Source organism: Peromyscus leucopus, chromosome 5 (assembly GCF_004664715.2).
Source record: "Peromyscus leucopus breed LL Stock chromosome 5, UCI_PerLeu_2.1, whole genome shotgun sequence".
Classification (NCBI taxonomy): domain Eukaryota; kingdom Metazoa; phylum Chordata; class Mammalia; order Rodentia; family Cricetidae; genus Peromyscus; species Peromyscus leucopus.
Window position 1 is genome coordinate 87,258,488 of NC_051067.1, and position 27,313 is coordinate 87,285,800.

Consider the following 27,313-nt stretch of genomic DNA (forward strand, 5'->3'; position numbering starts at 1 on the left):
AGAAAAGAGGAAAGATGTTGGTGTAAGAGGAGATCTGAAAGAAAGCAGAGCAGGAGAGGAGAGGGATGCTTTGGAGGGACCGGCCAGAGCCAGGGAGGCCCAGTGTGCTTCCCACTGTGCCTCCCAGGGCCCGTTACCGCCCAACGGCCACGGGACGTGGGTCTGTGAGCTCCATCCGCACAGCCGGGGTGGGGCAGGGGACCGCCAAGGTGTCCCTTCTCTCCCTTCCTTTGTGACATCGGCGGTGTGGCTCCCGAGGGAGGCAGATGGGGGACCGACCATCCCCGTCCCCGTCCCTGTCCCCATCCCCGTCCCCCACTACTCCCCATCCCCCTACCCCGGGCTTACTGGTTTGGTTCATCTTGGAGATGCAGAAGCAGGAGAAGCAAAAGAGCAGGACCGCAACGAAGGCGAACAGTAAGTTGATGTTCTTGGCCTTCATCGCGCCGGCGTCGCGGCAGGCTGGGGGCTGCACCCCAAGGCCGGATGAGCAGGGCACCTCCCGGGAGAGCAGGGCGCCCGTGTCCGCTCGCGCTTGCGCCCCCTTCCACAAGGGCCGTCGCAGGGTCCCCAGCGCTTTCGCACGGTCGGATCGCGATCCCTTCTTGAGATCACTTTATAACCCTCTGGCTAAGGCTGCGGGTGGTTAAACCTGAGAAACTGGGCACCACCGACTTGGCGTATTTTCCTGAGAGAATTCACCGGATTTCGATGAACGGCACACCCGCGGAGCCCCTTCATCCGTGTTTCCGATTTGGCTTTTCCACTCTGAACTCTGTTGGGACTTGCAGGCAGTGTCGGGGTGATAAGCAATCTCTCTTCTGCAAGCGCAGCCCGGGTTCTGGCCCCTTTGAGAGCTAAAAAGGATGTGGAGACCCACCTGCTTGAGAATGGCATTTCTGCTCGGATGTCTCACCTCAGTGTGTCCAAGCATCTCCCTCAAGCTCTGCATCTACAGAGCCCCTCAGTTTTATGAAATGGCGTTAGACCAATTGACTTCACTGTTTTTACACCCCATCATTTATAAAATGTCTACAATCCTCAGAAACTTGTTTCTAAACCCGTGTATCTGTTTTTTCCCCGCCCTGACACCCACGTTGTGGCGGTGATATCCAAAATGGTCCCGCTATAGCATCCACTCTTTGCGGTCCACATTTCTTCAACTAACAAGACAGTTTTTCCGCCCGTCATGCCTGCTTGAGTAGCTCTTTTTTTCCGGGGTGATAAAGCCCAGGCAGGTTCTTCAACTGGTAACCAACCAGAAAACGAGCATTACTGTAAACGTAACACAGAACAATATCAAACTACTAGCGTCCAGTTTACCGCAAGTTACCCAGTTTTCTGTTAGGAACTTTCTAAGCACAAATATTCCAATGGATGCCAGAAGGTGGCAGTATTGTGTTTCAACAACAACAAAAAACAAAAACAAAAACTCGTATTTGAATGGGTCCTAGTATCAGAAAATTCCCAAATCCTTTGAATATGCTGGTGTCCTTGGGTCCCTATACCACACTTGGATCACTGTTTATATATAATTTTCATAGTTTGTCAAACAGACTCTTGTGTGTTTTCTTTCTTTTCACTGGCAGGGCCCTGTAGGGAGAGCGATTTGTTATTGTTCGTAGACTATCTCTGGAGTCCAAAGTTATTTTTAGGTCCATGGTAGTTAGCCAAAGTTAAATTCACAGGAATGGGCTCTGACTCCTAGCTGGATAACCATCCAGCTGGCTAGCCTTATTACCACAACTATCAAATCCTACCGCAGGGCGAATCACCCCAGTGCCTTCATCAACATGATAAATGCCCTAGATTTTTATATAGTAGCCATGTTTAGACATGGTCTCACGAGCTGTGACAGCAATCGAAGAGACCAGATATCCTCGGGGAAAGGCCACAAGCACACATCTGTGTAGCCAACAGTGCTAGATTTTCTCTGAGTGAGGTCAGGGAGTCAGTCTGATTTGTCACCCAAACGAAGCCCGTTCAGTTTGCTGGACTTCCTGTTCCACTTACAGGATGCCTGGCACAGCAGTCACTTCCTTAAACCATGGTGACGTCACGATAGTCAAGAGTTACCTGCAAGAGCCACTCTCTTTCCTGGGCTATCTAGGTCAACAGGTAATAGAAGAGGAGATTAGGGCTTCTGCTTCCATTTTTTCACAGGGGAAGATGAGGTTTCCTGTGTTTCTCAGGAATGTGGCATTGCCTGGCATTCACTCTCAGGGAGCACTGGAATAAGTCGCAGGCCCTTCCCTCTGACGGTCTTGTTGAAACTACACGAAGGTCCTTCTCCGTCTCATAAAGGCATTTCAATTCAAGATGGTAATGACAAGGACCTTAACCATGTTCTTTCTAATTTTGTGACTGGTAAAATCAAGAGCTAGATATCTTATTTCTTTTTCTGCATTGTCATAGTGATTGGGTGCTATGCATTGTGCCTTTTTCATATCCCGAACTTCCATTCTCATACCTTAATGTTGCCCGTTTCCTGTCCTGCTGGGATGTGAGTATACCTTCCACCATCATTATGGTCCATTCAGTACGTTTCCTACCATCCTTCCCGGCTCAGCACTGATCATGCCATACACCCCTGGACTCTCCACACAAGTCAAATGATAATTTCTTCTTGTCTTAGCTACTTTACAGTACGCCTTACAATGACAAAAACCTGACCAGAGAAACTTAAAGTACAAAGGCTTGTTCTGGCTTGCAGTTCCCAGGGGAGGTAGGCCATCTCGGTGGAGAAGGCAGAAATATGAGGCAGTCAGGAAGCAGGACCAGGGAAGCAAAAACCTCAAAGCCCACCCTGGGACATACTTCCTTCAGCCAGGCTCTGCTCCCACCAAAGGTTGCACAACCTTTCCCAGGACCACCATCAGCTGGAGACCAAGTGTACAAATCCAAGAGCCTTTGGGGGACATTTCACATTCAAACCACAACATTCCTCCGAATGCACTTATGTAAGAGATGGGTTAAAATCACCAGAGCTGGAGAAACGTCTCAGAAGTTAAGAACAACGGCTGCTTTTGCAGAGGACCTGGGTTTGAGTCCCAGCACACACAGTGGCTCACAACTGGCCATAACTCCAATTCCAGAGGATCTGACGCTCTCTCCTGGCCTCTGTGGACACCAGGCACGCAGGTGGTGCAAAGGAAGACATTCGGGTGGAACACCAATACACATACAATACAAATCTTAAAGAAAATTTAAAAAGCCTCACCTTTGCTAAAGAGTAGACTCTCTCTGTTCTGAATTCTGCATCTGTAGCTTTGAAAGTGTGGATAGAAAATGTTTTGGGAAAAATGATATTTGAACAATATAGATTTTTCTCTTGTTTTTGCTAAAATAACATAAATATTTGCATACTATTTGCATTATTCTAGGAATAATGAGGTATATAAAAGTCACTTGTGGTACAGTATTTAAGTCAGCAGGTGGCAGAAGTCTGTAGATCACACTACCTTATTTGACATCAAAGGCTTAAGTATCACAGTACCACAGACTTTGGTGTCAGATGGGTCCTAAGGAAAATCCCTCATAAATACTGAGGGATGACATTTTCATCCTGGGACAAAGTTTTCTGCACCCCGAGTTCATGCACAAAGAAACAGTGCTGTTTAATTTGGTCCTCTGTGGACCAAATGCTTGAGCTGTATCAAGTAGATGGTTAGTGACTGTGTCAGGCAGTTCTCGCCATTCAGCAGTCTTTCAAACCAACAATTCTATGGTTTTTTAATCATTAGAAATGTAGATGCAGCAGTGTGGCTAAGCACTATAACCAAAGGTTGGGAAAATAAGTCAGTAGGTGCTTGTCATGGCAGCATGGCTACCTAAGTTTACATCCCAGCAACTATGTAAAAATCCTGGTGGAGCCTCACGCACTCTAAGTCCCAGAGCATGGGAGGTGAAGACGTGAACATCCCTACAGCATGTTGGCCAGCCAGGCTGTCTAAACTGGTGAGCTCTCTGTTTGGTCAGAGATCCCATCTCCAAAACTAAGGTGGGAAAGCAATGGAGGAAGAGAGCCCGGTGGTGTCCACTTCTGGTTCCTACCTAACACACACACACACACACACACACACACACGCACGCACGCACGCACGCACGCACGCACACACCCACCCACACAGTATACAGACTTCATCATAATGTAGCCTTTGGCTTTCTTTTAGGTATCTGTTAAGGTCTGAAAGGGCACATAGTTTAATGGAGAGACCTAGAGAGCAGGTGAAGAAGGTCCCGTTTTCATCTGGGAGTCAGAATCCTATCTTAGAACCTCGTTGTTTCTTAGCACCATAGAAGAATAAAGTCAAAGGATATAAATGCAGTGAGCATCCTCTCCTTGAACAGTGAGGATTTAATAGATACACACACACACACACACACACACACACACACACACACACACAGACACAGCTGCAAAAAGAAACAAAAATCTGGCTAGGGAAAATCCCTTGGTGGAAGGAAACTGGCAGCCAGTGTCTGGGCAGGGATGTAGCTGGCCTGCAAGGATCCAGGGGCAACCAGGGGCAGACAGATATTTCTTTACATCTCCCCACCTTTACACAGAGAGCCATGGACCTTCCTGTGAACTTTTGGTGGGCTCTTGGTTCTTCCCTACCCCATTCATTTGACAGCTCTTTCTCAATTGATCCTAGTTTTTCACCTTCTGGGCATACCCATTTTCGAGATTTGCCACTCAGGGCCTGGTTGGTAACCTATAAATTTGGACGCTCAGAGGTTGCAGAAACAGGACCACTTACTGCGGGAGCCTACAGAAGAGAAGGAAGGCTGCCTTCAACACTCCCGGGGATAGATTTACTGGAGGCTCGGCTCCTGAGCCTTCTCTTGTGCCCTGGGCAGGGAGCTCACTTGAGCCGCCTCTAGGATATGACGAGCAGCTGCAGGCAGAGGAACTGATGGCTACAGGACTGCGTTATCTGATGTACTAACTGATGGACTGCGTTATCTGGCCACAGAAGGGAATTATTACCCCTGCAGCTGCTCCCAGCCACCTCCACCCACTGCTTCTGAGACCTACTCCACTCCAGACTTCCAGACTTGAGGCTTCAGAGCTTCGAGTCTCCAGGCTTAGCCACTGCTGGTTCAGTGACCTGCCCAGCTGTGACCTGCCAGGCTGTGACCTACCAGGCTGTGTGCTTTCAGGAGCTGACAGCTCTACCCGAGAGTTCAAATGTCTCCATTTGAACAGGAAAATCCTGCATGGTGATGTGTTTAGTTTTTATCTTGTTAAGGTTTTAATCCTAGAGTGACAATGAAGTCTGCTTGTTTGTACTCTTTGCTGCCTGCCTTCTCCATCCTTGGAGGAGGGCTGGACAAAATTTGATTGGAGACAGCAGGGAGATGGTCTCCACCAAACATTTCACTTACATTGGACAAAGAAAACAGCTTCCGCGTCCTTCACCGGTTTCTGTTCTACAAGTAGAATCTGCCTTTGAAACGGTGGCTGAGTAGTGGGAAAGTGTGTACTGCTCACTTAATTCAAGTTAACAGGGTGATGAACGGAGCACAGACAAGACGTTGGCCTCCACATTTCTGGAAGTATACGGAAGCGGCAGTGGTTGCCTTTGAGCAAGGGGAATAAGGAGCCAGGAATCTTGGTTAGGTGGGAGGATACTTTATTTATTTACTTTTTGAGACAAGACCTGATGATGCCAGGCTGGCCTTGGTCTCCCAACCTTCCTGCCTACATCGCCCTCTGGCTGGGTTTACAGGCTTGCACTACCATGCCCAGTTCAGGGATTTCTTACGTTTCATTTTATTTTTATTGTATGGTGTCTTCTGTACTTAGCCTTTTTTCCACTTTGCTCTTTCTTATCCAACCCTTGGACCCCTCACTGTTCCATCAGCATTTTCAATACGCTCCTCATTCGAGACCTCTACACCTACTGTCCACATGGCCGCTGTCATGGCATACTCCTTCACTTCATCCAGCAAAGCTTATTCTTACTTTGCTGACTCCGCTGTATGCAACTCTTCCTCTGCTCCCTAATCCGCCTTAACTAATCTCCCTAATAGCTTTGTTAGGCAGCGTCACCTGATACTATCTATGTTTTTGCCAGTTGGTTTAGTGTGCAGTCCCTTGTAGAAGACAGCCTGGCACAGTATACTAGCTAATCAACCGTACCTTTTGGGGCTTTAAAAAATGTGCACAAAGAAGAAAAACAAGAAAAAATAACAAAGAGAAGAAAAAAAAAAAGCGAATAAAACAAAAGAAAAAAACAAAAGAAAAAAAATGAAACAAAAGTGTACAAATTATTCTTCCAGTAGAAACAATAATTAATAATTAAGAAATGAACGTCTGATGAGTTGATCGTTCAATGTTCATTTTCAGAGGAAAAAGTCCAAACTTCGCAACTTCTCATTGCACACAGGCCACGCAAATTCCTTTGCGTCATCCATAAAGTCCCTTCGAGCCAAGTTTCCTTTGTGCCTCATAAAGAGGGGGAAATAATCACTTCACAGATTAGGAAATGTAGGTGAAAGTGCTGTCGTCCTACCGGCGGTGGAAGAGCCACTGAATGCCCGGAGCAGTTTCCAGCCGGCGTCCTCCGAGGCCACGTTGGCGCTGGGCGTGGCAGCCGGCCCCCCGTTGCCAGGGCAACCGCCCGGCGTCTGGCGCTCCAGCCCGCAGGCCCTCCTTCCGCACCGGTGATAGGCGGGAGCGCAGACCAATCGAAAGAGGACAGAGAGGCGGGGCTCGGAGTCCGGCGACGCCTCCCCGCTCCCCCCCGCCCCGGCCTCCTGTCCTGACTTCCGGGTCGCGGTGTTTGCAGGGAGTGCTCCGAGTAGAGCGTCGTTTCCGTTGCCGGTGTTTGCAGCTGGGGGAAACCGAGGCAGCGCCAGCTTCCCCTAGTTCTTCCGCTCCTGTGAGGTGGCTGCTGTTTTAATTTTCTCTCACCCTGCGTTGCTGGTGTGCAAGCCTCGCCGGGGTCCTGCGGGTAATCCGCAGGGTGCCGGGGCCGTCGGGGCTTTGTGCAGCGTTCCCGCGCGCTAGAGGGGCGGGACGGCGCGGTGCCCAAGGGGCTCGTGCACGACCTCCCGAGGCCCCGGGGCCCGCGGCCGCCCGCCGGGACGGCCTGCCGGTGCCTGGCACTTCTGCCGCCTTCGTTCCGACAGGCGCGGACGGGATGACTCATTTTAAAGATCCAGATCCGCGCGTCTGGCACCGGCACCGCGTGCCCTGCCCGGCGGGGATTTCGAGTTTGACAGCTCCTCGGGCCCGGCGCAGAGAGGGTGTGTCTGCAAATCCCAGGGCTGAAAAGCAGGCGAGGAGCGTTTTCCTCTTGGTCCCCGGCATTCCTCCTCCCCTTCGTTTAGCACCCGAAGAGTTTTCATCTAAGATCCAGTTGTATCAAGTGTGTAGGTTTTGCGGGATTTTTTTTTTAAACTTTTTGGTATTTCTGCCCTTCACCTATTGACTGGAAAAATCATGAATTCGTCAGGATGCCATCTGCTCGGTTTTCAATCTGTCTGCTGCAGTTTGTAAGCCGCTGTAGTGTTCTCATTTGTTGGTGTCAGCTGACTGAGACAGCTGGGACACGCTCTGCACCAAGGCTAAGAGGAGCTCATTCTTGGGGATCCACATCAGATGTGTGGTTGATTTGAAATTGTTGCTCGGTTGGTCCTTCTATTCTCGAACTGTTTAGTTTCAAGTTTTAAGGGATGAAAAACAGTAGTAGGAATCCAAATGTGAAATATTATTATTTGGTAAACATGTAAGGTGTTTATTGTTCTTTTAAGCCATTAAATAATTTGACCAATTTTTCCTACTTTTTTACAATTTTTTAAAAAAGTGACCAGTTGGCCTAGAGATAAATTGACCATTTGGTTAATCAGTATTTAATCTATGCTATATATTGTTTCCTTGCCTAACTGATTAAACACTGTCACAAAATAGACACAATGGAATAATAGATTTTATTATAATTTGGGATCTGGGGAGTTGGATGAACTTAATTTGCTTTTCAGTTTTAAAATTTCAGTTTAAGGTCTTTAAGCTTGTGTTCTTATATCCTTTCCCAGGAAAAATGTTTATTTCTTTGTGGGAGTTCTTCTATGGGCACTTTTTCCGATTTTGGATGAAATGGGTCTTACGACAGATGACTGGAAAATGTGAATTGCAGCGAATTTTCGACACCTATGGAGGCGCACAGAGGACATACAGGATAGGTAATGCCATTCAAAATCGAAAAATTGGAGATTAATAAAAATGTTATTAAATTCTTTCTGTCTACCCAGTGGTAATGTACTTGTGTTATTGCACCTGAGTTTCGTGAGCTTTGTGGTCTTTGAATCCTCACTGTACTACTGACTACTGAACATTGAAAAGCTGTATATAAAAAGAAACTTTTTATATCTACCCATATCTACCCAAAGAATGAATCTTTGGAGTTTCTTAAAAATGTATCAGTTAGGCCTGGCAGTGGCGGCACACACCTTTAATCCCAGCACTCGGGAGGCAGAGACAGACGGATCTCTGAGTTTGAGGCCAGCCTGATCTATAGAACTAGTTCCAGGACAGGCTTTGAAGCTACACAGAGAAACCCCATCTCGAAAAACAACAGCCGGGCGGTGGTGGCACACGCCTTTAATCCCAGCACTCGGGAGGCAGAGGCAGGCGGATCTTTGTGAGTTCGAGGCCAGCCTGAGCTACCAAGTGAGTTCCAGGAAAGGCGCAAAGCTACACAGAGAAACCCTGTCTCGAAAAGCCAAAAAAGAAAAACAACAACAAACAAAGAAGTATCAATTATTCTTCAGATTATACTGGCAATTGTTTACTAGAAAATTATTCTTTCTTCCATTTGAAATTTTTACACAAATATATGATTGGAAGAATTGGTATCTTCTCCTGCTTTGGGGCCTCATTTACAGTCTTCTCCCTTCTGACTCTTATTCGTGAACGGGCAGACTGCTTGGTCCTAGGAAAGATTATTAGAACCTACCTGTGCCAGACTCGCAGTGATAACCACATGGTTAGTGAGCACTTGAAGTATTCATGATGTCAACTGGTTTGAGCTGTACCCATAAGGTACACAGTGGATCTCAAAGTCTTTGTATGAACAAAAGTGTAAAGATGTCACAATTGTATTTGTAATATGTTGAAGTGATAATACTTTGGATCTGTTAAGTTATACAAATTGCATGTATTTCTTTTTGATTTAATGTAGCCGTGGAAATTTTTATGGTATATGGGCTCAGTTTGGCTTACGTTTTTATTTCTGCCAAATGACAGTTTTTCAATGTTTAATTAAAAATATTACTCTGACTTCAAACTCAGATGGTTGAAAAATGTGGCTTGAAATCACCTTAGGCCCTAGTAAGAAAGACCTGGGCAGAGCCACAGCTCATGATGTTGTTGTGTTAAGTGGAAAATTGAGAATTAACCAGTTCCGATTTTGTGTTGATCAAGAATGCTTCAAATGAGAAATCAATATCCTTAGGGCCCAGGGAGTGAGGCCCAGGCAGTGGGCCCTGTGCCCAGGGTGGCATTGGAAGAATGGCAGAAGTGTTTCGTGGGCACTGGCTGGTTGAAGCTAGTGCACACTCCCTGATTTCCCCTCTTGCCTGTTGAGAAGATCCAAGTGCCTCTTGCTACAGGTCTCTGAGGGCTGCACTGGCTGGCCCTTTACAGTATGTGGAAGAGCATTTTCAAGGCTTTACTTTGAGGCAAAAAGCATTTTTCTTAAAATTATCAAAAGGAGAGCATTCTCAGTGTACCAGAACTGTTTTTTTTAAACAGACAACCACAAACATTCTTGTCAGTCCTGGAACAAAAGCCAGGGGTGCGGAGGTTGTTTGCTCTTGGCAGACAGTTTAGGCTCTGCTCCTTTGTTCCTGTGCTGTTCAGTGGCTGGCCACTCACTCGGGCTGACGCTGGAGAGAAGGTAGTGGAGAGCACAGTCTCCAGATGGATGTCTGAGATCTGAGCTGTTGGCAGACACCCTCATTCTGGTGGTCTGCAGAGAAACAGAATATTTGGGGAAATTGATTGACACCAGCTTGGTACTGTGTTTGGGGAATCATTCCACCTCCTTCTCTGTCCTGTAAGACTTTGAGATGGTTGCTCCTGTAGAAATTGTATTTAAACTGTGAGAGTGACTTATCATTGCTGTTATATTTTTACTATTTGATTTTGGTCTAATTCAGAAAATATATTCAAGTGATAACTTTTTTTTTTTTTTAATTTCAGAAAATTCCTTGACATATTCCAAGAGTAAGGTAAGGGCACATTAAAATGCTAATTGTAGACAACTTAACCTAAGCGTATTTTTTCTTTAAACAGAACACTTTGACTTTAGGATTATATTTACTGTTTTGCTATGAGAAACGGTGAGTTAAATTTTCTCATTTTACACACCGGGCGGTGGTGGCTCACGCCTTTAATTCCAGCACTCGGGAGGCAGAGCCAGGCGGATCTCTGAGTTCGAGGCCAGCCTGGGCTACAGAGTGAGTTCTAGGAAAGGCACAAAGCTACACAGAGAAACCCTGTCTCGGAAAATAAAAACAAAAACAAACAAAAAATTTCTCATTTTAGAAGTAGTAATTATGTTTTCAAAATACTTTCTTTCTGTGTTTTGACAACAGAAGAGTATTTCAACTCTGTGCCCTATTCTTAGGCTTTCCTGTTTATTTTGCAGTAGCAGGTTGTAGCTTTTGGTAGACCAGTAGCTGGAGAAAGCCCTCCCCATGACTGTGTCCTCAGGGTAGGTCGTGAGAGAAGAGCAAAGCAGTTGTGGGTGGAGAGGACCTTGCATGTTTACCTTTTGATCTAAGGTGCGTCCCAGCTCTCGCCCTGTGGCTGTCAGCTTTTGCTGTGTCAGAAACGAGCGCAAAGCTGCAGGGGAAAGCAGTGTTGCTGTGTGCTCCTGCACACGTGGGTCCCCTGCAAAGGCCGTCCATCAGGCGGGTGTCTCCTCCTCACGCCTGTCCCACTTGTCTTACTGTGGGCTCCAGGTGTGGGACTCAGTGGGCAAGAGGGAATGGTCTCCTAGTAACTCCCTAGAGGCCCGCAGGCGGTGCCATCTCCGTTTGCACCCACGGGTGTAGATGAGTGACCAAGTGCACAGCAGTGACTCCTCAAAAGCCTTCTGCACCCCCGAACGCTAAGGCAGGCAAGTGGTTGTATACCTGACTTGCGGTTGATGGGAAGTCAGGACCTATGCCGGTCTGCCTCGCATTAGTCACAGCTTTTGATGCTGCGTCAGTTAGTTGGAAAACCAAGAACTAGCCAGCAAGAGTTAACATTAGGTCACAGTGTTTCCTGTGTAAGAATTACTGGTGTGGCAGAGACACACTCGCAGGCCATGGAGACCGTTGTTTGAATCCGTGTTCAGAGATGATGGCCAGCATTAAACAGTGACAGAAGGGTAGAAAATACTTAGAAATGACTGTTCACAATAAGATGAAATACCATTTTATGACATTTTTAGTTCAATTAGCTATGTGTATATCTGTGTTTTAGATATCCATATATGCTTGCACTTGGTCATAATGTAAACTGTGAATCATAATAAACACGTGCGCATGACTCTGTCTGCGAGTGTTGGTAAGAGTCACTGCTGGAAACAAGGGTGTTGGATTCTGCAAGCCGATGCGCTTCTTTCTGGAGAGTTTCCGCTAAAGTGGGGCTTGCTCGTTTAGGTACAATCTCATTTATGAGTTAAATGTATGAGAACAAACAACTCATATCCACGTAGATGAACACTGGGGAGGAGTATAGAGTTGTCTTTTGTTCACAATCCTAAAGTGATTTTTTTTCCCATGAGAATGTGACGTCTGAAAGTTTGAGTGTTTCTGCTCTAGCTCTTGTTTAATTCGCAAGCACGCGCGCGCACGCGCGCACACACACGCACACGGACATGGACACGGACACAGAGTCCTTGCCGTTGAAAGGTAGCAGGCAGATCCCCACAGCGGCCTGTGCATTGTAGCAGACCTACTTGGACACACCATATTTCAAAACTGTTACAACAGGTTCAAATTCAGCAGCCCCAACCCTCTGGAAGCTTGGTGGAATGTGGGCACTGGGCCCCACTCCAGAAATCCTGATTCTGTTTCTGATGTATTGGTTCCTTGGTGACACTGTCCTGCAGGCCAGGGCCCTACTTGGAGGGACAGCCCTGTGTCCTGACTGCTCCCATTCTTTCTGTAAGAAGCAGTGTACTCCACACGGACCAATGGATGCAGAGCAAGACCAATGGATGCCATAAGTCTGGGAGTATTTGAGAATGAGGCGCCCTCCGGCAGGTGCTTTCTTGGGGCCTGGAAAGCAGGTTGTAAAAGTGTGACAGTTCCTCACACCGTCCCCTCGGCCCCAGCATTTGCCCAGCTCTTGAGGAGCGTGTCCTCTCGTGTTTGACACCTGCCGCTGCACAGTCTGGGCTCCTGCTGCTCCAAACCATTTTCTCCTGCCCCAAAGAAACAAAACGCAGCATAGTATTGGTCGTTTACGTCTGTGCCCCTCGAGTCTGCACCAGCTCCTGGTGTGTAACACGCTCTGAGACAAACGAAACGAAGATGAGTGGTTTGGAAGTGCAGCCTCTGCTTTCTCCACATGGACGTGTGGTATTTGCTGCCTTGGCTAGCTCTAGTGGAGAAGGTACAGAATCTGAACTCAGCACCCATGCTGCGGCAGAGGCGCTGTAGGGAGGATCAGCTGCAGCAGCGTCTTATGGTCCAGACACTAATAGTGAGATTCTTTGTCTGTTCCAATTCAACTAGGTAGAAGTAGGATAGGAGATAAGATGCGGGCGAATCTCAGCAAGGAGTTGATGACCGCATTTCCGCAATCTCCCAGGGTCTTCAGTAATTGATAAAGAAGCAGTTCTCAATAGGAGTAAAGAGTGATGCAGAGAAGGAAGGTATAAACACAGTTTAGAGCAGCGGGCCCACCTTTCTGATGCTGCCACCCTGTAACACAGCTCCTCATGCTGTGGTGGCCCCGACCATACAGTTATTTTCATTGCTACTCCATAAATGTAATTTTGCTACTGGTATGAATCGTAATGTAAATATCTGATATGCAGGATGTCTGATATTCGACCCCTGTGAAAGGGTCATTTGACCCTCAAGGTGGTCACGACTCGACAGGAGTGTATTAAATAAACAGAAAGTAACATGCTAATTTTTACCTTATTTACTAGTTTTTTTTTAAAATCTCACTTGAAATATGAATGTTCAAGTTGTATTCTTTGATCTCACCATTAAAAAAGTAAACTACTGCTGGGTGGTAGTAGTGCACACTTCTAATCCCAGCACTCGGGAGGTGTGAGTTCCAGGACAGCCTGGTCTACAGAGTGAGTCCCAGGACAGGCAGGGCTACACAGAGAAACCCTGACTCAGAAAACAAAAGAAACAAAAAAGTAAAACCCTGATGTTTTGTAGGACACTGTAAAGAGAGCAGCTAACAGGACACTGTAAAGAGAGCAGCTAACAGTCCCTGGTCTCAGTTAAATCACAGATGTTTTGTTGGCTTGAAGCCTGAACCCAAAAGTAAGTTTGTTAGTGCATGGAGACAGGCTTGTCAGCTTACACATGCAATTTGTGTACATCTTACACATTACATTTACTTCAAGAGAAAAATCTAATTCTGATCTTGTGGTATTTCCATTGGCTACCTCTACATTTTATTATATGAGAAAAAATCTGGACAAAATTCTGATTTTATTGCTTCCTACTTGTTCGACTTCATACTGTTTGCTTGTCCTCTGATCAGCACCATGTGATGTCTGAGGACTAGAGACATTAATATGAGTCAACATAAGAGAATACATGTTGGTAATATTGACGATAGTGTGATTTGCTTGTCCTCTGATCAGCACCATGTGATGTCTGAGGACTAGAGACATTAATATGAATTAGCATAAGAGAATACATGTTGGTAATATTGATGATAGTATAATTAAACCAGTGGACACTACAAGAATTTGAGAGGATTAAAGCATCCATGAAACCCTCTTACATATTTAAATACTTTGCATTTCCAGTGCTTGTTATGAATAACAGCAATTTCAATCTATTAAGGCTTATCCCCAACAGTAATCTCAAAGGAAGGTTGTGTTGGGTTGTAAATTGTTTGACAGTTGAAACTTCTTTGATTGTTAAAGATTAAGTCTTACTTACTCAGTTACAGACTAGGGACTACTTATAATATACATCCTATAGCTGCTAAAATATGAAAATCTTTAATATCTGGACTATAAACATTGCAGTAATTCCAAAGAATTTGGTAGGAAACAGAGAAAGAAAATTGAACTGAAATCACAACATATCAACATTTGCTTAGCTTACCAAAGCAAATTTAGAAGACCTAAACCAATTTTTTTGCAAGAATCCTTACAAAACATCAGCAAATTGATCCTAGTAACACATTAAAAGGATAGCATATTATGATTGAAGTTTAAAATCAATGAGAATAATTTATTACCACATTAATAGAGTCAGAAAATATGATTATTTTGATAGATACTAAAAAATCTGCTCATGATTAAAAACTCTGTCCAAACTAGAAGAGCCACAGCTCCCTCAGTCCACTGGAGGCCGCAGACAGCCTGCAGCTGGCACTACAGAAAACTTTTCTGTAGTGAATGTTTTACCACATTTAGTTGGAAGCATGACAGATACGCTGTGTTCAGCATCATTGCACTGGAAATCCTGGGACACAGTCAGCAAAGAAAAACCCAAGACATAGTCAGCCAGAAAGAACTCTTAACAGAGGTGCAGTCTGAGAATGTGGACAGTCTTGGAGTCCTCCGAGGCCCCGCTGTGTGTTAAGAAGCAAACTGAACAGTCTCAGCAGGTAGCTCACTGCCGTCTGTGTTAGCAACGAACTGTTGGACCACGGAAGATCAGTGCCACCTACCACAGCAGCCGGGAGTGCAGAGCGCCCAGGGGTTTTAGCCAAATACTTAGTCTTCAGCCCTAAAACTTGTGGAGGAATTGTTGAGAAAAAAAGAAATAAAATGAAGCCTGGTATTCATCCATGAAAAGACTCATTACTACTAAAATGTTACTTCCAGATTGACCTATGAGTTTGTGAAGTTTTAATCCGAATCTTGTAGAGTACGTTCTGGAGCCACCAACACGCTCATCTGGAGACTTATGCAGAAATGGAGGGAAGGCCTCAAACGGTCTCTTAAGAGAGCTGGACAATCGAGGAAGTTATCGGAAGACCAGAAGCAGGCCGCACAGAATGATCACCTTTTCAATGTTGACACAGTTCTCTGGGAAGAGAAGCTGCCAGCGAGGAGTCCTGGAGAACTGGATGCGGGAAGGGAGGGCAGGATGGAGACAGGAAGTCAGCTCTTAGAGCCTGCTGCTGCTCCTTTTTAAAATGCTAACATCGTTTTTGACAATTTCATAAACATGTACAGTGTTTCGTGGCCGTATTCTTCCCGCACTCCTCTCTACCTCCTGTACGTGCGGGTCTTCCCCAGCAGCCCTCCCACTTCCATGGCTTCTTTCTTTCTTTTTCACCCACTGAGTTTAATTAGGGTTGCTTTTCTGAGTGTGGGTAGGAGGCTTTTAGAAAACCACAAAGATGTACATGATTCCAGCTCTTGGGAGATCTGAAGGAAATATGGTTGGTTTCTTTTTGTAAAGTTGATTATGTATCAAAACAGACTTCACTGTCTGTTCACGGGGAAGTCTCTCATTCAGCTGTTTCTCCATAACTAGGTCCTCCAGAATGCAACACGAGTTGCTGAGAGTGAACTGGACAGATGTGTAGCAGACATAATGAAGGAAAAGAACATCTGCCCCAAGAAAGACACCAGGTGCGTGCTCCTTCTGTGACTGTGTTGTGCTCTGTAGCCTGCCATGCAGAGCCCTGCTCAGATGGACTGTGGTGGGGAAGGCTTGTGGGTGATGCAGCTTTTCACTCTCACCTCATGAGCACAGAGGTCCAGTGTGCTGGGCACTGCACCGAGGTCCAGAGTGCTGGTCACTGCACCGAGGTCCAGTGTGCTGTGCACTGCACTGAGGTCCAGTGTGCTGGGCACTGCACTGAGGTCCAGAATGCTGGTCGCTGCACCGAGGTCCAGTGTGCTGGTAGCGGCATGGGGCTACAACCGTACAGGAGGACTAAGCCAAGTCCTCCCACTTAGACCCGTGCTGTTACTCTCCCGAGGTTAAATGGTTTTGGCCACTGTCCTTCCTGCCCTTCAGAGTTTGGTTTCTGTGTCCTCTTCAAGCCCCCAGTGTGCGCCACTTGTTCTGAGTCCTCACACTGTCCTCTGCCCTTCATCGACAGGCTGCACTGTGGCCTCTGTGGGCAATGTAGCCTGGTTCTCCAAGAGTCACCAAGGGGCCAGCCAGATAGTGGTGGGCACACCAAAGGGCAGCGGCACACCCCTGTGTTGTAGTAATAAGTGACATCAGTAGGCACACGTGTGAGGGAGGTGAAGGGGCTTTGGGTATGTGACAGGGAATTCCCAGGGGTTAGGGAATGAACCCCTGGGTAAGAGGCATCAAAGCCACAAACCCCGCAGGGAGTCAGTGCCTTCTAGTTTGGTCTGAGGGTTATTTCAGACAGGATGAGGCTTGATCTTCTAGATGTTGATGGACTGGAACTTGAAGTGCTCTCTCTTGGGAATTAAAGCTTAGTGTGCCGTTGTAGATTAGAGTTACTGTAGAAAGCATGTTGCTCCAGGGAAAGTAAGCTCCTGTATTTGAGGAAACGGATAACTTGTTGTGGGTTGTTCGTATCCATTTCAAATACTCTTATTGCTGTGGCAGTAAAGATTAGGAGATGTGTGGACTGCTCAGAGAAAATGTGTGAGCGAGTAATGGAGCCAGTCACACGTTGCATGCGTTCGAAGCCCTGTTTTCCCACAGTCCTGTGTGATACTCTGTGTGGCCTTCAGTACATCTTGTATTAAATTGAAAGTCAAAGAACTGCTCCAAATGGATGTGTGAACCTGTAGCTAGAGTTTTCCTGCCTTGCCCAAGTCAGGACAAATCTCTGTCACCCGCCAGTCCCACAGCCACTCAGACCCAACCAAGTAAACGCAGAGACTTATTTTGCTTACAAGCTGTATGGCCATGGCAGGCTTCTTGCTAACTGTTCTTATATCTTAAATTAATCCATTTCTATAAATCTATACCTTGCCACGTGGCTTGTGGCTTACCGGCATCTTCACATGCTGCTTGTCCTGGCGGCGGCTGGCAGTGTCTCTTTTTGCCTTCCTGTTCTTTTATTTCTCCTCTCTGTTAGTTCCGCCTATACTTCCTGCCGGGCCACTGGCCAATCAGCGTTTTATTTATTGACCAATCAGAGCAACACATTTGCCATACAGACCATCCCACAGCATGAACCACAGGCTTTCCTTGCTTTATTGTGATAAGAGGTCTGATTTAAACTAATAATTTCTCCTTTCAGTTTCCAAATCTGCATGAGGACGTGCTTACTGCAGATAACTGGCTATAAGCAGCTCTACCAGGACGTAGAAAACGTGAGGAAAAAACCCTATGATTCTGGCAATGCGCAGCATGAGAAGCTGCTCCTCAAGGTAGGTGCTGGCTCGGTGTGCAGGGGTCAGCCTCAGCTGGGAGAGTGGTGGGGGCTCTGGAGGCTCATGTGTCCCCCACTTGTTTGCCTCTTGGAGAATGTGTGTTAGACTTCACTGATAGGCAAAGGTTGTTGGTCAGTAACTCTTACTTGATAAGTATCTTTTAGAATATATTCAATTAAATAATGCTTCTGATGTAAGTTATCCATTCACAAAAGGGGGTCTCTTCCACCTCAAGGCTGGCTGCGGTTTACCACACTGCTCAGCCGTCCTGGGAAGAGAACTGTGGGAATGAAGTAGTTCTGAGTATAAGCCAAAGACCTATGTGTTCACCTGCTTTTGGCAGTGTCTACTTTTGGGATACAGGCTTCCACCTTAACCTTATGAAATCAGAATCTCCAGGTGGCAGCCCATAATTGTATTTATGGATATTAGATTTTGAGTATTAAAAGCTGAATATGATGGCATGTACTATAATCTCAGAATTTTGAAGATTGAAGCAGGAGGATGGGGGTTCACGATCATCCTAGGCTACCTAACAAGACGCCATCGCCATAAACAAGCCAACAAAGAACTAAAAACTGAGCAGTAGTGGTTTTACACTGCGGCCCACATCGAGAGCCTTATTGCTGTGGTCACATCCTCATCAATGTCAACGAGCTAGTAAGAGTGGGCGAGAAAAAGTCCAGTCCAAGAAGTGGATTTAGCGTCAGGGCCAGGATTCTCAAGGCCACAGCCTTGACAGGTTATTAGATGACAGGACACTCTTTGTTAATTATTTTTCATTGACTGGTATATTCATATCTAATAAAGGGAAAGATTGTTAGTCAGTAACTCTTGATAGCAACTTAGTGTTAAAGATTCTACTTAGTTACAACCAAGCCATTTTTTCTTTTAAAAATTAAATTTTATGAAATAGTCTCTCTCTCTCTCATTCTCTCTCCCTCCCTCCCTCCCCTCCCCTCCCTCCCCCCCCTCTCACACACACACACACACACACACTTATCTCTTGAGTTTTATTAATATTACTTCTTCATTGTCCCCTCCCTCAGACCTATTTATTTTATCTTATTGGATTAAAGATTAACCACCCAATGTTATAGTAGAACCTAGTCAAGGCAAATTATGGGTCCATTTACCCAAGACTGCTCTTAAGCCATTTAATTCTAGTATACACACACACACACACACACACACACACACACACACACACAGAGAGATTAGTAAACACATTGCTCTAGATTTCCGTGTTTTTTACTTAAAAAAAAATGATTCTTTATGACAGTCTTTCTGGTTGGACTAGATATACCATGTTTTAAATACAGTCCTTGTGGTCTTAGAATTTGTCTAAAAGTTATTGAACTGAAAGTATTCAATTATGAGTTATCTAAGCTAAGAAAAGGAAAATGTCTCAATAAACCAAGAACACCACTATTGTTTGTAACACAAAAGCATGTTTGTGCAGCTCTGGAATCTTCTGATGCCTACGGAAAAGCTGAAGGCCCGAATCTCTAAGCAGTGGGCGGACATTGGTTTCCAAGGTGATGATCCCAAAACAGACTTCAGAGGCATGGGCATACTCGGCCTAATCAATCTTGTGTAAGTGGAATGAGTTTCCTTTCCTTGGCTGAATGAAATTCCGTGTAATTTCCAGTTTCTATTAATTCTAGTAAAAATTGACCTGCTGTTTCTTATTGACTCTAAGTTTTTATAACTGTAGTGCTCATGTTTGCTAGGATGCTGGTAACAATTAGATGTGCGTGTGTGTGTGTGTGTGTGTGTGTGTGCGCGTGCGTGTGTGCGCGTGTTTGTGCACGTGCGTGACTACTCACCAGTGTGTGCAGTGCATCCCTCCTCCCTGCTCTTTCCAGCCTCACTTCTGACACCTGCTTACGCATTTGCCTCTGGAGAATGTTATGAACACTCCTTTCTGTTTTTGCCTCTCGTTTCCACTGGGTGGCTCTGATTCCGTTTGGGAAGAAAAACCAGGGTTGGTGACATGCTCCTCACTGCCCCTGGCAGGTGACCTGAACCTCTCCTATCATGGTCGTGACACTTGCCTTTTCCCTAGTACTCAGGCCGTGTGCATGACATCCCAGAATATGCACTAGGCGTCACAGCTGATAGCCAGCACTTCTAGTAAGTAACTAGAAGAAGAGTGAGATCTTATACCAGTGGTTCTCAACCTGTGGGTCACGACCCCTATTTGTGTGGGGCACATATCAGATATTTACATTATGATTCATAACAGTAGCAAAATTACAGTTATGAAGTAGCAACAAAATAATTTTATGGTTGGGGTCACCACCATCAGTGGATCACAGCACTAGGAAGGTTGAGATACAGATCTTCTATAGTTATGAAGGTGTGCAGACTATAATTTCTTTGGATTTTTTTTTCTGTTTTTTTTTTTTTTTTTTTTTTTTTTTTTTTTTTTTTTTTTGAGAGAGAGGGTCTCTCTGTGTAGTCCTGGCTGTCCTGGAACTCACTCTGTAGAGCAGGCTGGCCTTGAGCTCACAGAGTTCCGCCTGCCTCTGCCTCCTGAGTGATGAGATTAAAGGCGTGCGCCACCACTGCCCGGCTCTTTGGATAATTCTTACTGTGGAAAAAAATCTGAAATTGAACTAAGAAAATATTGAGAAAAAAACATTTAGTTCAATATGGATAAAACTGTTGGGGGGAAAGATGTGCATAATGAGATTTCAAGATATATGTTATTTTACATTGTAAAAGCATGTATGCTTTGGTGATGTCTAAAATCTTAAAAGTCCTATATAATTCTGCTTCCTAAGGAGACATCACACGATAATCTTCAAGGAATGTGAGCAACTTCCCCGTGTCTGTCAGACAAGTAAACTGAAGCCTGGGGCCTGAGTGATTTAACAGAGTCTGCTCTAGCCTCTGACAGAGTGCAGTCATCTGTCTTCACTGTGTTTAAGGCCTCGGCTGATGTGAAGATGGCCAGGACTCACTTCCATCTGTAATGTCTGCTCGTCAGCAGGGGTAGAAATACACATCCACTTGTGCAGAGAGTAGACAGTGAAGGGTGGCCCAGCAGGTGCCCTCTGAGGAGTGTGCAGGATGAGAACAAGCAGGTTTGCAAACAGGAACTTAGGACTTTCTCTTGTCAGTGAACAGGAAATCCCTTTGTAGGTGAGTTCTCTGTAAAATACTCTTGCCCAGAGCCAGGCTACCCGTGTTCCCTGACAGGCCTGACTCCTTAGGATTGAGCCATTGAGGTGACATGAGAGGGGAACAGAGTGGCTGTGGGAGTGAGGGCTGCTGTTGTGAGTGTGGGATGAGGGCTGTTGTTGTGAGTGTGGGATGAGGGCTGTTGTTGTTGTGAGTGTGGGATGAGGGCTGTTGTTGTGAGTGTGAGATGAGGGTTGTTGTTGTGAGTGTGAGATGAGGGCTGTTGTTGTTGTGAGTGTGGGATGAGGGCTCTTGTTGTTGTGAGTGTGGGATGAGGGCTGTTGTTGTGAGTGTGGGATGAGGGCTGTTGTTGTGAGTGTGGGATGAGGGCTGTTGTTGTGAGTGTGAGATGAGGGTTGTTGTTGTGAGTGTGGGATGAGGGCTGTTGTTGTGAGTGTGGGATGAGGGCTGTTGTTGTGAGTGTGGGATGAGGGCTGTTGTTGTGAGTGTGGGATGAGGGCTGTTGTTGTGAGTGTGGGATGAGGGCTGTTGTTGTGAGTGTGGGATGAGGGCTGTTGTTGTGAGTGTGGGAGTTGCTTGCACTGAAGTTTTTATTCTACTTGTGATTGGAACATTTTCATTTCCTCTTTTTCCTTGAACTTGCTTAGGTATTTCAGTGAAAAGTACACCAGTGAGGCGCACCAGATTCTTTCCCGTTCTAATCATCCCAAATTAGGGTAAGCTGGACAAACGTTAAAAAAGCTAGACTGTTGCAATGAAAATGACTATATAAATCTTAAAATGATGTTATTTTAATAAGTGATAACTATAGAAATGATATTAACCATTTTAAAGAAATATGATCATAAATGTTCTATGTATTCCAGTAAATTTTATCATATGATATAGTTTATAAAACAAAGATGGAGGGGCTCATATTTTTTTCAAAAATTATTTCAGAGTAGGAGTAGAAACTAATTGAAATAGGAAAATCAGAGTCAGCTTTGAAAATGGTAAAGGAAATGTAAATTGAGACCTTGTTATTAGCTTTATATTGCTTTATATGTAATAATCAGAACAGTGAAGCTTGGTAAATTAGACTTCCCTCTCTGGGTTGTTTTTAGGTGTTATATGGTAGGAACTCTTATTTTTATTTCTTAGCTTCTATTCAGAAAATTAACAGCCTTCAAAAAACAAACGCTTTGGATCTTTCTGACTGTCTAAATATAGAGAGATTATGGCAAAGTGCATCCTGCGTTAGGCCAGCAGCAAAACCGTTGGAGTGAATTAGTAAGTGATTTATGCACTGTACACTTGTTGCGGGCCGGCAGCTAGCTGTGTAACTGGTGATGTTTCTGACGTAGGTACTCTTATGCAATAGTTGGGATCAACCTCACAGAGATGGCTTATAGCTTACTCAAGAGCGAAGCCTTGAAGCTTCATCTCTACAACTTCGTTCCTGGGATACCAACAATGGAGCACTTCCACCAGTTTTACTGTGAGTATTAGAAGGAGTCAGTACCAGAGCATCGTTAATTCCCAACAAGGCAGGATGTTTAGTTTTTAGCCTAATGCCTCTGAAGTACAGAGTGTATGCTTATCCTTCTATTGTTTAAGATCTATGGAATCCAGGAGAGTAATGGGAGATGGATCTCTTAGTGCATTTTGTACTTTACTTTCCATATTTGAGCGAAGATTGTCAGGCTAGCCAGCCAAGCAGCCTTACCCACTGAGCCAACTTCCTGGCAAGGTGGATGTACACTTTCTGAAGATGAGATGCTCTAAATACAATTTTATTCCTGTGGACAATGGGTTTGTGTGGTTTTTAATTGCAGGTTACCTTGTCTGTGAATTTGACAAGTTTTGGCTTGAAGAAGAACCAGAAAGCATTATGTACTTCAACCTGTACAGAGAGAAGTTTCATGAGAAGATTAAAGGACTCTTAATGGATTACAATGCTGTACTCACTTTGAAAACATGAAACATCATAGTGTCTTCTCTTTCTACCACGTTTTGCACATACAGCAGAATTTATATGTTATAGAAATTATCTGATCAACTACACTCTTATATATAATTTCCTACAAAATACTTGAGAACTCTATTTAAGAAAGCTAGTGGACAATCAGTGTATGTTTACAGTTGTTTATACACTGTTCTCCACAGGTTCCGCACCCTTCCAAAGAGCCCTTCTGGAGTCACATAAACTACAGTTTGGAACTTGGGACTTAACCTGTTAGTTTAAAAGTATGAATCAGGTATATTTATATTTAGCCAGTTGATTAAAATGTGCACGAACCTCATTTTTAGGTGTTGTAGCTCTCAAGCTGGTATCACTCTCAAAATTTCAGAACTCTCCAAGATTATTGTTCAGTCTGGAAGTGGGTTTTGAGTGTGCTTCTCTTTTTTATTTCTAGACAGACAGGCACCAGGTGAGCCCTAAGGCTTTCTTTGAGTCTCAGCACTTGTCAGGATGTTCTTTCCGTAGAGTGGGGGGAGCATGGCTCTGTCAGAGGGTGAAGAATCATGGCTTCCTTCTCTGATGGCTGACCATAACAGAAAATGAGAGAATGGTAGTATGGGAGACTAGCTTTTCATTTATGAGTAACACACTTTAGAGGTCTTATTTCAAGGTTTCTAAGCATTTACTCTTGCTCAGTATTTGCTTTTTATCAGCTGTATAGAGAGAACCTTCCTCACAGCTGTGAGGCCCTCTGTCTCTGCATTAGTAAGGAGGTGCATCTACTCAGAAAATCTGGACTTTGGAAACATGGTTTCTTTTAAGATCAAACTGTCTTTGAAACTTACACAGGAAGAAAACTTAGAGCTTTCTCAAAATGTCTGTTTTCCATCACTGGCATGTTAAAATGTCTGTTTTCCATCACTGGCGTGTTAAAATGTCTGTTTTCCATCATTGGCATGTTAAAATGTCTGTTTTCTATCAGTGGCATGTTAAAATGTCTGTTTTCCATCACTGGCGTGTTAAAATGTCTGTTTTCCATCACTGGGTGTTTGGCTTGCTGCTCACTTTTGCTTGTCCTTGCCTTGACTCTGGTGTTTCTGGGTAATGTTGTAGGGACCCGATTAACAGGCTGTGGGGGCCGTAGCCTGGACCATGACTGTGCGTTTGTATAGCTTTACCCCCCCCCCCCCAATCTCAGGAGGGCAGCAAGTACTGTTGGGGATCATACATGATGAGGTTTCCTCTTGGCAAGTTTTAGAGACTTGTTCTCAGAGCAAAGTTAAAAGAGTCTAAAGTTAGGAAAGATTATTGGTTTGTGAGGCAGTTTTATGTCCTGTGGAAACCGGTTCACAATATAATAACTTAATCTCAAACATGGTGATATTTTGCACATCTTTTAATATCAGGTATCTAAAGACTAGCTCATGTGGTAGAGGAAGATTTGGTATTTTCCAACAGTTTGTCCGTGTCTTTTGATAAGTTCCTGTCTTCACGCTGGTCGAAGAGAGAACGGTACAGATGTCCCACGGGAAAGCCACAGCTGTAGTGTTGTGTAGCACGTGCATTACAATACATGGGTTAAAATTGTTTTTCCTTATGGAAGATGAAACTTTTTCTAAAAGTAGGTTTGTTTTATAATACGAGAAAGGATTTAGCTTTTCAGTATTATAGGAACTTAATAATTGATTTCTTATAGGGGACTTTCTCAACCCTGGTAATATATTCATTTCACTTTTGAAAAATCTTTTGTTGTCCAGGTTTTATGATATATTGTAACAAAACCCTAACGAGGAGCATATGTCCGCCATTATCGTTCATTGTATTATAGTGTTAACTTTTCCATGGAAAGCAATTGTGTAAGTCTTTAACTTTTGCACTAAAAATAGTTACCATTTATTTTAATTTTTCAACAGCTTAGATCTTGAACTGATTGAACTCTTTATCAGCCTATTTAATAAAAAGAGTACTTGAAAGGTGACGGAGGAAATTTTTAAGTAATAAAGCATTTCCCAGCAGAAAACCTCTAGTGACATGTCATAGTTTAGTTAATGTCTTAATTCTCCTTTGTTTGTACATTACAGATATTGTTTGTTTTTTACTGAAATTATTATTAACCATTTCAGATACTTACATAGTGAACTGATCTATAAGCCAATGACAGCTTCAGAGGTCTAGAATTTGACTGTCACTGGTTGTACATGAGACTGTGACACGAACCCTCTGGCTGACAGTTTAGGCATATGCAGGGAGGAAGACACAGTTTCAAAGGTGCCAGAATTATGTAGTTTGAAAACCCATGGGTAGGTCTTTATCTGTGTCTAGAACTAGGAAATGACAGCGCAGCAATTGATGGTCACAGCATCGAAGTAGCAGGGAAGTTATGTTTCTTTTAGTAGAAACAAATCAATGTGGAAACGAATTTTCGTATGTGCGAGGTTGAAGAGATTTTACCAGTGACAAGAGTAGCATAAAAATGTAACTGCAACATTTCCAGTTCAGATGCTTTCAAAGACAATCTTTTTAAAAATGGGAGACACCGGTGTCACTGAATCCAGACCCGCCTCTTTGTAAATAAATGTAACAGTACAGCTAGGTATAAAAATGAATTTCAACTGGCACCATCTACAGTTCAGAAACCAGAATCTTTTTCTTAATAATCCCTAGCCTGGTTTTTTTTTTCTTTCTATTTTAGTAGCTACTTGGATTTGTATGTATTTTTCTATGAAAATGTATGCACTCATGATTCTTCCTTCAGTGTTGGCCACCATTCATGCCGTTCTGTCCATTGTGAAAGAGACTTTGATTAAAAGCTTTGCTCAAAGGGAAAAACCACACTACTTGGGTGTGAAAAGCACCTGCTCGTTTCTGTGGGGAGGGTGTCATGGCATGCCTGGAGGGTGACAATCTTGATTCTTGTGATCGTGACTGAGCACCAGCAGCTGGGTCCTCGGGATAGATGCTCTCTTCTAATCCATGAAGAATCCCGTGGCTGGTGAGGCTTTGTGTCACGTTCATGTGTGGAGTCTCCACACAAGCAGCTTTTAAATGGAGATGAGTGGGCTTGTTCATGCGTGAGAAATATCATGCCTTGTGGTTTTGGTTTTTTTCTGCCTCCAGTTTTTGTTGAGAAAAAAAGTTTCAAATGTAGTGTAGGTAGTACCCAACAACCACATTAACTTTGGTAGCGTAGGTCTATGTTTTTGTTAAAGTACTGACAAATATTTAAGCAGTAGTGTTCCCTGGAGGGAAAGTACTGGCTGGCAACTTAAATTTTTGTCTATTTTGCATCAAGCATTTGAGTTTCAAGTAAAAGCAATAGTGTGAGATGTGTTGTCCTTTTGTTTGTGATGTTAAGTGAGAAAATAAAAACAGCTGAAACTGTTGCAAGCCTTTCTGTGGATGTTTGGACTGCCTTTGTGTCCCTCCCCTGTTTAAGTCATTTGAGTTCATGAACCGACTCTTCCTTATTTAAATTACAGGTAAGTTGTAACTCATAGATCTGTGACTTTTAACTCACTTTGTAAGTATATAAGATGTTGCTGAGGAGAGTAAGTGGTTATGAGACTAAAAATCTGCTTTATTTAACAAGATGCCACCATTCCCCTCCCCCACCTAGTTCTCGCCACGGGCGGAAGTGAGCCATCCTGCACATTTTCTGTACAGTGTTTCTTGGTTCTGTTTATCTATCAAGACTCAATTTTTATAACTGCATGGCACTCCAGGATGTAGTTTTGTATTTTATTTTGAAATAACCAACTCTATAGACTAGTCTGGATAAAGCTGCAGCAACCCTCAGAAGTTCTTCTGCCTGTAAATGCTTCTAGCAAGATGGAAAGGGTGAAAATTGAAGACAGTGCATCCACCTCAAGGTTTTCATAGAGAAGAACAAAATAAGTGAAAATAGAGGGGGGGAAACTGTTAAAAATGGCAATGTGAACCGTGGATAGATTATCGGCATGTTATAGAATTGACATCAGTAGCTGAGTTCCAATGTGAACAGTAGGTGAATTATTGGCATGTTATAGAATTGACATCAGTAGCTGAGTTCCAATGTGAACAGTAGGTAGATTATTGGCATGTTATAGAATTGACATCAGTAGCTGAGTTCCAATGTGAACAGTAGGTAGATTATTGGCATGTTATAGAATTGACGTCAGTAGCTGAGTTCCAATGTGAACAGTAGGTGGATTATTGGCATGTTATAGAATTGACATCAGTAGCTGAGTTCCAATGTGAACAGTAGGTGGATTATTGGCATGTTATAGAATTGACATCAGTAGCTGAGTTCCAATGTGAACAGTAGGTAGATTATTGGCATGTTATAGAATTGACATCAGTAGCTGGGTCTGGTTCAGGTGTACCCACAAGCACACACAACACAAAATGTAATGAAGTTTTTTAAGTCATTAAGCAAATGCGTCAATAGTGATCATCTTCATTTTATAAAACATACAAGTATGATAAATGAAAAGCATTGCTTCTATCACAATTTGTGTAAGTCAGCTAATGTCACAGCAGTGTTGTCTAGCCATCAACTACAAAACAAAGCTCCCTGGTGGTACATCAGACACATTTACTCATATGCCAGTAGACTAACTCATCAGCGAGGATGGTTTTAGGATTCTTCACTTAAGTCCAGGGCTGCCAGTTTTTGAACAGTTTTGGTTCCACTTCTGGAACTAATCTG

The 27,313-nt window shown here is 44.2% G+C and overlaps 2 protein-coding genes across 8 annotated transcripts in view; one reads left to right on the top strand and one right to left on the bottom strand.

The window, feature by feature from the left end:
- The window catches only part of Mgat4d (MGAT4 family member D), a 49,337-nt gene extending 41,206 nt beyond the window's left edge, over positions 1–8,131 (bottom strand). The window contains exons 1-2 of one of the 3 annotated variants that reach the window (XR_005091648.1): positions 8,048–8,131; positions 349–418 (exon numbers count right to left, since the gene is read on the bottom strand). Coding sequence is in view for 1 of the 3 variants with exons in the window: in XM_037206126.1 (XP_037062021.1) it covers positions 349–442 (94 nt within the window). In the remaining 2 variants the exon portion in view is untranslated. Of the gene's footprint in view, positions 1–348; positions 1,302–8,047 lie in introns of those variants that run through there. The other 2 variants (XR_005091647.1, XM_037206126.1) reach the window with 2 other exon arrangements.
- Positions 6,766–26,026, top strand: Elmod2 (ELMO domain containing 2). Of its 5 annotated transcripts, none has more exons than XM_028881783.2 (9): positions 6,766–6,895; positions 8,047–8,193; positions 10,214–10,242; positions 15,700–15,797; positions 17,402–17,531; positions 18,997–19,130; positions 21,332–21,400; positions 22,028–22,161; positions 22,499–26,026. In XM_028881783.2, the coding sequence occupies exons 2-9, from the start codon at positions 8,052–8,054 to the stop codon at positions 22,642–22,644; spliced, it is 882 nt and encodes a 293-aa protein (XP_028737616.1). In that variant the 5' UTR covers positions 6,766–6,895; positions 8,047–8,051; the 3' UTR covers positions 22,645–26,026. The 5 variants fall into 5 exon arrangements, with proteins under 5 accessions (XP_028737616.1, XP_028737614.1, XP_028737617.1 ...); XM_028881781.2 differs by lacking the exon at positions 6,766–6,895 and adding an exon at positions 6,925–7,257; XM_028881784.2 differs by lacking the exon at positions 6,766–6,895 and adding an exon at positions 7,264–7,383.
- The last annotated feature ends 1,287 nt before the right edge of the window (positions 26,027–27,313 follow it).